The sequence below is a fragment of the Microcaecilia unicolor genome, chromosome 1, assembly GCF_901765095.1.
Source record: "Microcaecilia unicolor chromosome 1, aMicUni1.1, whole genome shotgun sequence".
Lineage (NCBI taxonomy): Eukaryota > Metazoa > Chordata > Amphibia > Gymnophiona > Siphonopidae > Microcaecilia > Microcaecilia unicolor.
In genome coordinates this window covers 267,506,805-267,520,420 of record NC_044031.1, presented here as the reverse complement: position 1 = coordinate 267,520,420, position 13,616 = coordinate 267,506,805, and the positions used below count along the sequence as shown (strand labels likewise).

General features: G+C 43.0%; 1 protein-coding gene across 3 annotated transcripts in view; it reads right to left on the bottom strand.

Moving 5' to 3' along the window:
- Positions 1 to 13,616, bottom strand: part of COL6A6 (collagen type VI alpha 6 chain) — a 336,531-nt gene that overhangs the window by 115,749 nt on the left and 207,166 nt on the right. For all 3 annotated transcript variants that reach the window (XM_030206331.1, XM_030206323.1, XM_030206339.1), the window contains one exon: positions 5,536 to 5,601. In XM_030206331.1, coding sequence (XP_030062191.1) covers positions 5,536 to 5,601 — 66 coding nt within the window. The remainder of the gene's footprint in view (positions 1 to 5,535; positions 5,602 to 13,616) is intronic.

Genomic DNA, 13,616 nt, shown 5'->3' with positions numbered 1-13,616 from the left:
GTGTGAAAATAAGTTGGAATGTAGAAGATAAGACACAGTTTTAATTAATTTGTTATGTGAAGGGAAAGATGGAACTTGTTTTTGAGTTCAGATTGGCCACCTGGACTTGGAAACATGTGACCACATTCCCACAGTATGGCTTGTTTACCTAAACAGAGAAACTCTCAAGCATTCTGTAATTTTCCTTGGTTCTGAAAATAAGCTTTAGCTTAATAAAAAGGGGGGCTTGTTGCAGCAGAGCTCTGAGGCTCATCTGTGGATGGACGCATCACGCAGAAAAAGACTGTTCCTGGTCATAAAGAGACTTCGGGCTTTCGCTGCAATGGGCCTCCTGGCTGTTGAGATATAGTGAGTATTCTTTTTCCATATGTCATTTTAGTACAATATAGCTCCACTCGATAGTTATTTGAGACAGTAGAATACCCCCCTTTACACATGGAATTTCTATCCATAAGGATTCCAAGATACATTTTGTGTCCTACAGAATTTATAGTCTATTCAGTTCAAGGCCCTCCTTAACGTATAATGCTACTCCTCCACCAATTCGATCACTGTGATATAATTTGTACCCTGGTATGGGCAGTGTCCCATTGGTTATCTTCCTTCCACCAGGTCTCAGAAATGCCTATTATATCTATCTTTCATTTAGTGCAACATATTCTAACTCTCCCATCTTATTTCTTATGCTTCTGGATTAAGAGCTGGTTAAAGGATAGGAAGCAGAGAGTAGGGTTAAATGGCCATTATTCTCGATGGAGAAGGGTGGTTAGTGGGGTCCCTCAGGGGTCTGTGCTGGGACCGCTGCTTTTTAACATATTTATAAATGACCTCGAGATGGGAGTAACTAGATCCAGCTTATGTGTTTTTTTTTATAAGTATGGCTTTTAATGAGTTACTCATACTCTTTTACCAAGTTGCTCGTTTGGATCGTGTGACGCTGTCAGCGCCCATCACGGAGAACGAGACCAGCGTGTAAATTAGACCTGGTTTGCTCCTGGCTCTCACAACATCGTCTACTGCTTAACCTCGAGATATCACAAGCAGTTCTTTTCTCATCAAAGCCATGCATGTAGACTAACCCAATTTATCTAAAAACTACTGCTATTACATTCACTGATAACATTAAAGTCCTGGGGGTCACCCTTGATAACACTTACCTTCCTCCCTCCCTCATATCACTTCAGTAATGCACTGTACCTTTTTCCACCTTAAACATATCTGTTCAATTAAATCACTTCTTTCCCCTGCTGCCATAAATTCATATTCCTTTGTCATTTCACAACTAGACTACTGTAATTCTCTTTACACAGGTCTTCCAAAATGTGTGCTACAACGTCTACAACTCATTCAAAACACTGCAATTAAACTTATAACTTGACACAAAAAAATTCAACCATGTCACACTGCTTTTGACTGGTGCCCATTGGATACCTATTCACTATCAAATTCAATACAAATTACTCCTGATCATTTTCAAAATTTGAGTAATCCAGGAGCCCTCCTTTCTCTCTATACCCCTCTTACAATACACACTGCCCCGCCTACTGTGATCATCTCAACAAGACCTTCTAGTTGTCCCATACAGTAAAGCCTAGAAGTAAAATTAACAGGCAGCCAGTGTTAGTAGACATTAGCCAACAAATCTTGCGCTCTCACTCTCTCTCTTTCTTTCCTTTGTCCTCTTAATCTCTGATTTTGACTGCAAACACCAGCCATAACTCTAATTCTGGGCACTGAGTTAAATGAGGAAAAATCCAGATGTAAAAAAAAAAAAAAAAACCAACAACAACAACTGTCTAGCTATTTCTAGTAAACCCTGCCTGCAATCATGAGCAGAATTTGATATTTTACTCACACAGCATCACTTATCTGCTCTTCTTTGATGTGTAGACATATTTTTCAAATATTGTACAGTGGATTGGTGAATTTTGCCATGAGAAGTTCTGTTCTACTTTGAAAAAGAAAAGATGTCCTGGGATCTCTCAAAACTTTACATCTTTCCGCTGAGACGTACTGTTGCCAACGGGTTGTGAATAAATCTCATGCTCACCAATGGAGGCCTATACAGCTCAGGAGCCAACAACTTAGTTTGCTGTAAACAAAATTTGCTTATATAGCAAGATACATAGAAACATGACGGCAGATAAAGGCCATATGACCCATCCAATCTGCCCATCTTCTGTAACCCCTAACTCTTCCTTTTCCTAAGCGATCCCAAGTGTTTATCCCATGCCTTCGAATCCACAGTCTCCACCGGGAGGCCATTCCATGCCTCCACCACCCTTCTGTGAAATAGTTCTTCCTTAGATTACTCCTAAGCCTATTCCCTCTTAACTTTGTCATATGCCCCCTCATTCCAGAGCTCTCCTTCAGTTGAAAAAGGCTCTCTTCCTGTACATAAATGCCCTTAAGATATTTAAACGTCTCTATCATGTCTCCTCTCTCCATTCTCTCTTCCATTGTATACATGTTGAGGTTCATTAGCCTGTCCCTATAATTTTTGCATTCAAGATCGCTTACTAATTTTGTAGCCGCCCGCTGGACCGACTCCATCCTGATTATATCTTTCCGTAGATGCGGTCTTCAGAACTGCACGTAGTACTCCAAATGGGGCCTTACTAGAGACTTATACAATGGCATTATCACCTCCTTTTTCCTGCTGGTCATGCCTCTCTTTATGCACCCATGCATCCTTCTGACTTTGACCACCGCTTTTTCTACCTGTTTGGAAGCTTTAAGGTCATCAGACACAATCACCCCCAAGTCCCACTCTTCCTTCATACACTGAAGCACTTCACCCTCTACAATGTACTGTCCCCTCGGATTCTTGTGACCCAAATGCATGACCCTGCATTTTTTGGGATTAAACCTTCGTTGCCAAATATCGGTCCATTCCTCCAGCTTCACTAGGTCCTTCCTCATGTCATTCATGCCCTCTAGGGTGTCCACCCTGTTGCAGAGTTTGATATCATCCACAAAGAGACAAACCTTACCAGATAACCCTTCCACAATATCGCTCACAAAGACATTAAAAAAGAGCCAGCCCTAGGACCGATCCCTGCAGTACTCCACTGATGACATCCTTTTCTTCAGCGCAAGCTCCATTTACCACTACCCTCTGTCTCCTTCCATTCAACCAATTTTTAACCCAATCAGTTACTCTAGGTCCCGTACATAAATGTTCCCTCCATAGTTCAAATGAGGAAAATTCTGGCTGCCCCTAACTGTGACCTGTGAGTGGTGATGTAATGGAAGAAGAGACCTGCTTGTCCACCACTGAGAACATAAGAAAAGGTCCATAGAGTCCAGTATCCTGTCACTGACAGTGACCAGTCTGGAGCGCAAGCCCCTGGCAGATTCCAAAAAACCAGATCTAGTTCTCATAGCCATTTCCAATATGAGCAATGGCTCTCCAAAATCTATCTGGCTAATCATTTTTTATAGATTTTTCTACCAGGAACTTGTCCAAACCTTGATATTTTCAGCCCAGTGTGTCACAACTGTTAAAAAAGCACATAGAATGTTAGAGATTATTCAAAAAGGGATGGAGAACAAAGCCGAGAATATCATTATATCTCTGTGTGGGGTACAGCTCTGGTCATCCCGTCTCCAGAAGGATATAGTGGTACTAGAAAAGGTCCAGAGAATGGTAACAAACATTACAAGAGGATACCACACCTTTGTAATGAAGAAAGGCTAAACAGGTTAGGGTTGGAGAAATTACAGCAGAGAGGAGACATGACGGAAGTTTCAAAATCATGGATAGGGGGAATAGTTAAATAGGGGAATGATTGGTTAACCTGTTGAGCACAACAGCAAGAAACTCCATGAAACTAATGACCACCAATTCGAAAGCAGGTTGTAAAACATTTTTTTTTCATGCAGTGCTCTGGACATAGTGGAACTTGAGGTAGTATTTTCCATAATGACTCTGAGATCTTTTTTGTTTGGTGGTGACTCCTAACTCAAAGCCCAGCATATTGTACCTGTTACAGGGGTTATTCTTCCATGTGCACTTGTCCATATTAAATTTCATCTGTCTCTTAGATACTCAGGAAGGGAGTTATCCTTATAATGAAACATGACCCCTAGTGGTATTTGCTCGAGACTACTGCTAGGGGTGCCATTTTGACTTATGGCACCGGAAGGGTAGAAGTGACTGGGGGTTGCTCCTGCCTGGAGAGCCCTTAGACCACCAGGAATTCTAGGCACTGGCTCAGAGGTGAGGGGGGAACCTTTGGGGGGGGGGGAGATGATTGAGGGGAGGGCCTGGATCAAGGGGTCTTGATCAGGAGGGGACCCAAATCAAGGAGGTGCTCTGGATGGAGGGGTGAGAGGCCTGGAAGTCACAGTTGGAAGCATTGGGTTGCAGCTTGGTGGCCTGATGCTCCAGGCTGCTAGATTAACACTGCTTGCAGGGTGGCTCACAAACAGAATTATTTATTTAACATGGTGGTCAGCAACCAGGGGGGCTGTTATACTACAGGTTGCAGTCTCCTGTGGTAAATCAAGGTGTGTTAAAAGCTTGCCTTTTACCGCACCTTGATAACTTCCCTTAGTTTACAACCTCCATGAAAGATGCCCTGAACTGTTCTTATGGATCTACTGATCAATTCTACACAGTATCATTATGCTTTTGTTTTCTTGCTTTTATATTATTCTTTTGCCCTCGCTCCAATGTTTGGCTCTTATTTATTGTTGTTCTGTGTTGCTTAGTTATTGATATGCTATGATGCCTTGATTCTGCTTTACTATAATACATGATTTTGATTACCTGTAAATCTATCCTTTCGCTTCATTTTATTTCCACTGATATGAAGTTGGTATGCAGTTAATTAAGTCATATCTTGCTCTGAGTGCTCTGATAGAGTGATCCATAAAGCCTGGTGCTAGATAAATTACGAGCCCCATTTCCTAGAGTGCATTAATGTGAGTTATAGGCCCCATCGAGAATAATGGAGCTGGTGTTAAATAATGTACATTAACTTACATTAGTAAATGAGACTCTAGACTCACCTGACTGGTGCTGCCGCTGCCTTTTGGGAACAAACGGAAAAGGGTAGGGTAGGGAGGAGGGCATTGGCAGAGAGAGTGTGGAAGGATACTGGATTCGGGGAGGATGGTGCAATGAAGGGGGCACTGGGGCGCCATCTCATCCCTGCCTCAGGCAGCAGATTGCCTTGGGCCGCCCCTGTTTATAACTGTAATATGTATGTACTAAATTGTCTGGCTTATAAGCCTCATTGAACCTAAACTCTGTTGGGGATAATGCAGGATATGAATGTCATTCTAAATAAGTAATGGAGAATCACTACAATCAGTGGCGTAGCTGGGGGGGGGGGCACCAGGGGAGCGGCCGCGCCCCCAAATGGACTTCCGACAGCGCCTATTTTTTATGCGATCCGTCGTGTTTAAAACATGCGCTGGCACTGTCGGAAGTCCGCTCTCTGCTCCCCCGGAGCCTTCAACCTGGCTACGCTTCTGACTGCAATACATTTAATTTTCAGTAGGAATCAGAATTTAAAATGTTCTTACTTGTCGACCTGATTTTCCTGGCTCTCCGACTGGACCGCGAGTATCATCGTCAGTTCCAGGATATCCCTGAAATATAACCAGCATTATGGTTATGAGCTGGCAACTCAGGTGTTGACAAGATTGAGAAAATAGAGAGAGAGAAATATGAGTGAATGAAAAATTAGCATGAGAAAGGGACAGCCTGGAAGCCATGCAAAATACAACAAAGTACAGAAACAAACTCTGTGAGGAAGCAAACTGAGCCATGTGTGTACAACATAAGAACATTTACTAACAGTTTTACCATTTTCCAAAACAGGAATCAACTAAGAAGCTAACTGTTATATCTAAGGTATGAACTAACATACTACATGGTTTTCAGCAACCTGTTTTCTCATGCTGCTAACACATATTTTAATCTATAACAAAATTACACATAATAATGGTTATTTTAGAAGCTCTATTCACAATTTATATGTGTAAAATACCAGCATTTACATATGCATGTTAAATAAATGTAGGAAACCCAATTTTTGAAAGCTGGGATTTACATATGCAAATTGTGAACATGTGAATATGCAAGGAGGTATGGCCTGGACATGGTTAAGGCAGGACTGGGGTGGAGCCAAAACATACACATTTCAGAAGCGGAATACACATCTTCAGGGTGAGGGGAAAAAAAAGTAACCCTCTACAAGTTTTTTGCTGTTTTCTCAGCAACCACTTAGAATTTCAACATGAAATTTTACAGCTTTATTTGCTGTTACTATCTACATTTATGTGCTAAGTAGAATGAGATTATCTTTAAACACAACAAAGTTACAGACTTTTTAGCATGAGTACCAAGCAATTTTCATGTGTTCAAAAATGTTTACATTGTAAAACTATCACTATTTGGAACCCCCCCCCCCCCCCAGAGTACCAGCTTATTATTAATAACTAGTAAGAGAGGCCCGTTTCTGCAGCAAATGAAATGGGCGCTAGCAAGGTTTTCCTCCCCAACACCCCCCTTCTCCCTCCCTACCTACCGACCCCTTCGTCGTTCTGACGCCATTGCTCCGCACCTCCTGAACGCACTGTATGCCATTGCTCCGCCCTCGGTGTGTGACGCCATTGCTCCGCCCTCGACGTCATCACGTTTGATGTGAGGGCGGGGCCTTGAGTTGGCGATTTCGGTGGCTTCATCACCACGAACCCTTCGAACCCGTTTTGATGACGGAAGTGACGTCAGTGTCCTCAGAACGTTGAGGGTGAATTTTATTATATAAGAAGATGTCACAGTGATGTAGACTTTTGTAAACAAATTCACCGGACCTAAACCCTTTGGTCTACCATGTCTGGGGAGCAATGTTGGAGGCACAGCACAAGCTCCACCCAAAGCTGCAAACAATCGCTGAACTAAAGGAAGCCCTGCAGATGATCTGGGACAGCCTGTCACAGGGACTGATGGACAAGGCTGTTAGGAACTTCCCAAAGGCCTGTGTTAAAACTGAGGGTGGACATTTTGAGCATTCACAATGACTGCAAAATTCTGACACATTGTTAATTGTATCGTTTGAATGATGTTATTTTACTGTGTTTTAGCTCAAACATTTTTAATAAGCAAAAATAGCTAGGTAGTAATGTTAAAATGTTAGTAACAGCAACATAACTTAAAATAATTACATGTTGTTTAATAGTAATATGTAAGTATGAATACTAAATAAGCACATAAAATTTTTTGTTGAAATTCAAAGTGACTGCTGAAAAAAGTGCAAAAAAACTCTAGGGGGTTACTTTTTAAAATTATTATTTAATTATAAAGATTACAAATTTATACTCCAAAGATAACTTTGTGAAGAAAGTTGCCAAAAGTTTACAATGAACATAATTAGGGAAAGCTTCTCTTTAAGCAAACAATGCAGACACTAGTCCACAAGAAGGGGGGGGGGGGGGGGGGCTGTCCAATACACAATAACCTGAGAGGAAGTATATACCAAAAGAAAAAAAATCCAGAATCTGTTTAAACCGCACCTAATTCTTAAAAGTCCAATAGCCATTATGAATCTCGCTTAAGAACTCTTGCATCCAAAAAAGAACAAAGCTGTGACGGCTCAAAGAAATGAAAATGAAAATTATCTAATTGTAATACACCAGTTTCCACACAGTGACCAAAGAAATCAAAAATCAAAATCACAAGGGACGTTTTCAATCAACCACAAAAAATATATATATATTTCGCCCACAATAAAAGTAATGGATCCAAGCATCAAGGAAAAAAGAGAAACATTATAAATAAGTAGTTTTCTAAATAGGCAAACATACATGTCTATATGTCAGCATTTACACATCATCTACATTCTGAAATTATGAGCTTACATGTGTAAGTGCTGACATCTAGACATTTATGTTATAAGATCTTTCCTATCTACAACTGGCATTCTTTTTCATTCTTCCAGTTTTTATTGATTTTATTATAAACCGCTTTAATTTGGTTCATTAAATTTAAACCAATCAGAAACACCCAGATAGTCAATGCCGGTCACTGGAAACGACCTGGCATTGAATATCCGGGCTCAGTGCTGACCATGGGCAGCAACCTGGCTACCTCCTGCAGTCTAAATATCAGCCCCTCTGACTTTAAGGTCATTAAGAGAGAGATCTTCCTTTGAAAAATTCTCACTTACTAAGCTGTCTTTCTGTTTTATTATTATTATTATTATTAGCATTTGTATAGCGCTACCAGATGCACGCAGCGCTGAACACCTGACATAGAGAGACAGTCCCTGCTCAATAGAGCTTACAATCTAAAAGTAATACAGACAGACAAGACAATTAAGGGCGATGTCAATTAAGATAATTAAGACAATTAAGTCAATTAAGACAAGACAATTAAGGGTGAGGGAAGTACTAGGTGAGAAGGAACAAGGGGAGGCAAATGAGTAGTAGCTAGGAGCCAAAAGCAGTGGTGAAAAGGTGGGTTTTCAGCATAGATTTGAAAACAGGTAGAGATGGAGCTAGGCATACAGCCTCAGGAAGTCTATTCCAGGCATAAGGTGCCGCGAGGGAAAAGGAACGAAGTCTGGAGTTAGCAGTGGAGGAGAAGGGGACGACAAGAGAGATTTGTCCAGTGAGCGGAGTTCACGGGGTGGAATGTAGGGAGAGAGTTATTTTCACATTTTCTGCACTATGTATATACCACATAAACAGGGCTCATTTTACAAAGCTGCGCTACCGATTAGTGATGTGCTCAATGCGAAGAAGCCCATGGGAACAGAATAGGCTTTTTTTGCATTCGGCACACTGCTAATCAGTAGCGCAGCTTTGTAAAAGGAGCCCATAGAGGAGTATGAATGTAGACCTTTATTTTTTATGTCTCTCAGGGGTAAAATTTCTCCAAATGGGTTACTTTTGCACATATCATGACAGGAATGAACCTCACTTCTAAACCAGGGTATGTGGAGTATGATCTCAGTCTCTCAAATGTACTGCTAATGCTTGGAGAAGCTGCATTGTGCCAAACAGGGCTTCTTTCTAGAGCTCATAAGATGTAACATGCATAGACAACTTAACCAGGTGCGATTGAAAGTTCTTTTTAATCGAGCCTGTGGCACCCAAAATGAAGTGAAATATTTTTGTATCTTTCTGCCACATTTTCTTGGTCTTGGACCGCCTTTCTGTGGGTAGCAGCAGGGTCTTGCAACATATGTCGGTGCAACTTCTGTTGTGGTATCTTGCAGAGGTTTGTGCTATTTTCTTCGACAGTATTTGGGTTTCTGTTTGGAGCTTCTGCCTTATGAGTATTTTTGTTCCGGGTTAGGTGTTTGCCAGTAGGCTAGAACTAGGGAAGCAAGAACATTTCTTCCAGGAACATCCCTTGCATCCAGACTGGCTTGTACCCCGAGGCAGGGAATTTAGGAAAATCCTTGTAGTTTTGCAAGTGCAATTCTATTTCACCCAGGTTAGATTGGACAGGTTACTTCATATAAAAAATACTTTATATAAAAAATTTCAATCTGTAGGGAGATAGGGCTGAGACCAGCTCACACTGGGAGGTTCACACTGGGAGGCCATTGGCACAATAAATCCACCCATTCCATACTCCTCTGGCACTCAATAACTCAGTCCAGGTCAGAACGTATGTTCTGAACCAAAGGATTTACTCAAACTTAGAGGCTGACCAAAACTGCTTTTTTCAGTTTCAGTGAAAACCAAAACTGCCATTGAAACATACTTCCCAAGATCCGTCTTTCGCAGCCTAGTGCAATCCCTCGTACTCAGCCATCTGGATTACTGCAACTCACTATACGCAGGTTACAAAGAGCAAACACTGAGGAAACTTCAAACAGCCCAGAATACGGCAGCCAGACTCATCTTTGGAAAGCCAAAATATGAAAGTGCAAGACCATTACGAGAGAAACTGCACTGGCTTCCACTCAAGGAACGCGTCACTTTTAAAGTATGCACATTAGTCCACAAAATCATTCATGGCGAAGCCCCAGCCTACATGTCTGAGTTAATAGACTTACCACCCAGAAACGCCAAAAGATCATCCCGAACCTTCCTTAACCTCCACTTCCCCAATTGCAAGGGCTTGAAATACAAGGCGCTACACGCATCAACCTTTTCTCACATGAGCACGCAGTTTTGGAATACACTGCCGCGCAACTTAAGAACGATCCACGAGCAAGCTTCCTTCCGCAGATTATTGAAGACCCATCTTTTTGAAAAAATTTACGGAAAGAACCAAAACACATAAAGTCCATACTTACTGTTCATTAATGCATCATACATCCACTTCTGAACTCTCATTCCCGTAATATCACATCACTCATACCTTTACTCACAGAAAGATATAAACCATATGTCTTCATGCTTTATTATCGCCCTCTAAGCTCCCATTGTCTCCTTCCAACGTTTCAATGTTTGTGTTCCATTGTTACATTCCTTAACGACACCTCGATTGTCTCGCATAACTCTGCACAATGTAATCCATAACCAATCTGTAACAAATTGTATTTCCATCATTTAACTCATATTGTAAGCCACACTGAACCCGCAAAAAGGTGGGAAAATGTGGGATACAAATGCAATAAATAAAATAAAAAAATAAACAGTTTGAAAGCTTTTGGCCGAAACTGAAACTGCAGCCGAAACTCATCAGCTGGTGTCAGCTAAAACCAAAACCAAAATCCCAAGTCTGGTTATGTGAATGTGCACCAGTGAGGGCCGCTGGGGATTGTTTGAGCTTGTAGTTTGCATCCCTCTGTTAAACTCACAGAATCCGAGCCAGAATGCAATAATTTAAAATACTGGGAAAAAAAACGTATTTTACCTTCAAGTAAAATAGTCTCCACACACAAGGTCTGCAGCCAACAAAAACTGAATCTAAAAACCACAGTGCTTTTAGAGTGGCTGATGTTGTGCCATACTTGGAGTGACAGTTAGGGTTACCATACATCCAGGTTTCCCCAGACATGTCCTCCTTTCCAGAACACTGTCGGGTGTCCGGGTGGTTTTCTTAATTTTGATCATTTGTCTGGTTTCTGGCAAAGCAAACGCAGACACACATGCATGCGTCACCACATCTACTAGTGCGTGCGTATGGCTGAGTCGTGTAGCAAGAAGAACTTCCTCGTGCACTGCACACAGCTGGCAGCCAAGGATCCAGAGAAGGTTGGAAAAAGGCCAGAATTTCTTCTCACCACTCTCCAGTGCGGCCTAACTGCCTCAGCCAAGACTGTCAGCGGTGGGAAGCTACCAGCCCTGTGCTCTTCTGCAGCTGACACAAGCTGCACTGCTTGGGAAGGTTGGGCGTGCTGCTCCGTTGCTCCAATCACCTGTGACTGGGCCTGGCTCACTGTCGCAGTGGCCCTCTGCCCCTCACCCCTAACGACATGCACCATGAGGCTGAGGGAAGAAGGGAAGGAAGCCCGAGCCCTGACACTGTACAGCCAATCCTTTTTGGACTAGTGTGATATAGGACCAGGACCATTCCTATGGCACTCTGTTAAAATAACTCTGAGACACTCAGCCTGTGCTGCTGTGGCCCTCCTCCCTCCCCCCCACAACACCACCGTGACCACAGAGTTCTGGCATAGCCAGTCCAATTGCTAAGACTGTGAACCTGTAGTGCACTCAGGGTGAGGAATTGGGACTGGGTCAGGGGGAAGGTGGAGGGGGGATAAGGAAATTTTGTGTCCTCTTTTTTGTCTCCACAAATATGATAACCCTAGTGGCAGCTGACATCATAACTCCACAGAGAGGCTAATTCCTAAGGAGGTTATCATCCTAAATTTATACACAAAATCCTGCTAAAGTTTTGTATCAAAACCTTTAATTTGGAGCACTCTATTACTATATAAACTACTGTGCAAGATCAGAACTGCATTACTTGCAATTGCAATACCAAAAAAAAACCAAAAAAGAAGGAATACAAAAAGTAGCCCACTCCCCCCGGACTACCTTACATTCCCTGGTGGCCTAGTGGTGTACAGAAAAAGAGAGGGGTTCGCCCTCTCCACAGTAATCGAACACAACAAAAAAATGGAGTGGAGAAGGCCAAAGATCAAGAGATCAGTCGCCACACACAAGGGTAAGATGCTCCAGAATAACCTTTATTAGGACCCAACACGGTCCGTGTTTCGGCTATATCAGCCTTCCTCAGGGGTCAATCAATGGATGTTCGATAGTACATCGATTGATGGAGCATTAAATAATCAACTGATTGAAATCACAGGAACCTTGACAAACACTTCGTATAACGCACTGCTGAGTTCTATTTTGCAGCAGTGCGTTATACGAAGTGTTTGTCAAGGTTCCTGTGATTTCAATCAGTTGATTATTTAATGCTCCATCAATCGATGTACTATCGAACATCCATTGATTGACCCCTGAGGAAGGCTGATATAGCCGAAACACGGACCGTGTTGGGTCCTAATAAAGGTTATTCTGGAGCATCTTACCCTTGTGTGTGGCGACTGATCTCTTGATCTTTGGTCCTCTCCACTCCATTTTTTTTGTTGTGGCCTAGTGGTGTAGTCAGGACAATAGCAATGCCCCAGTCTTGGCAGCCATTTTGACAGCAGAGCTGGAATGGGCAGGATTAACTGGGGATTGCTCCTGCCCTAACTACACACCTAGACCACTAGGGGCTGTAAAGTAAACCCAAGGTGCTCCAGGAGGAAGGGAAACCCATGTTAAGGGGGGAGGGGAGGGAGGGACAGAGACAAATGGGAGAAAACACATTTTTGGCTTCCATAAAAAAGCACATGGTCATTTTTGGCCAAAACCAAAAACATTGCCAAAAATTAAAATAACCTTTTGACCAAAACTGAAACTGGGCAGAAAAAGGATTTGGGGTCAGTTTTGGCACTGTAACCGAAACTGAAATTCAGATTGCCTGTACTGAAACTTGAATTTTATAAGGCAACGGTAAAACTATATGCAGTTGGGGTTAGCTCAAAAATACTTCTTTTGCACCTAGAGTCTCTTTTCTTCTGTAGAGCTCTTTGAGCCCTCGGTTACAATGTCCATATCAGCCGATTCATTCCCAGAGGGAACTGTGCAGTGGCGTACCAAGGGGGAGGGCGTGGGGGCGGTCCGCCCCGGGTGCACGCCGCTAGGGGGTGCCGCGGCACGCGCCTGCTCCTCCGAGTTCGCTAAACTTCGTTCGTTCGCTGCAGCTCCCTCTGCCCCCAAACAGGTTACTTCTTGTTCCGGGGCAGAGGGAGCTGCAGCGAACGAACGAAGTTTAGCAAACTCGAAGGAGCAGGCGCGCACCACGGCACCCCCCCCCCCCAGGGGCGTGCACCCGGGGGGGGGGGGTTCATTTCACCGGGGGGGGGGGCGCTGCACCGTGGGGGGGGGGGGCGCATAGGCGCTCCGCCCCGGGTGCCATCCAGGCCAGGAACGTCACTGGAACTGTGATCTAAATCTCTTTATCTTGGTAAATCTTCGGGAACTGTTCTCTTCCTGCTCCTCCAGGTTTGTTTGTTGGATTCTTGACATATGCCTTTCTGTGGTACAACCAAAATGTATCTTCTGTACTGCTTTCTCCTGAATTCTCCCCTACAGGATGCAATGGTGGGCTTGTTTCTCATTCCAGCTTTCATCTAAGAGTT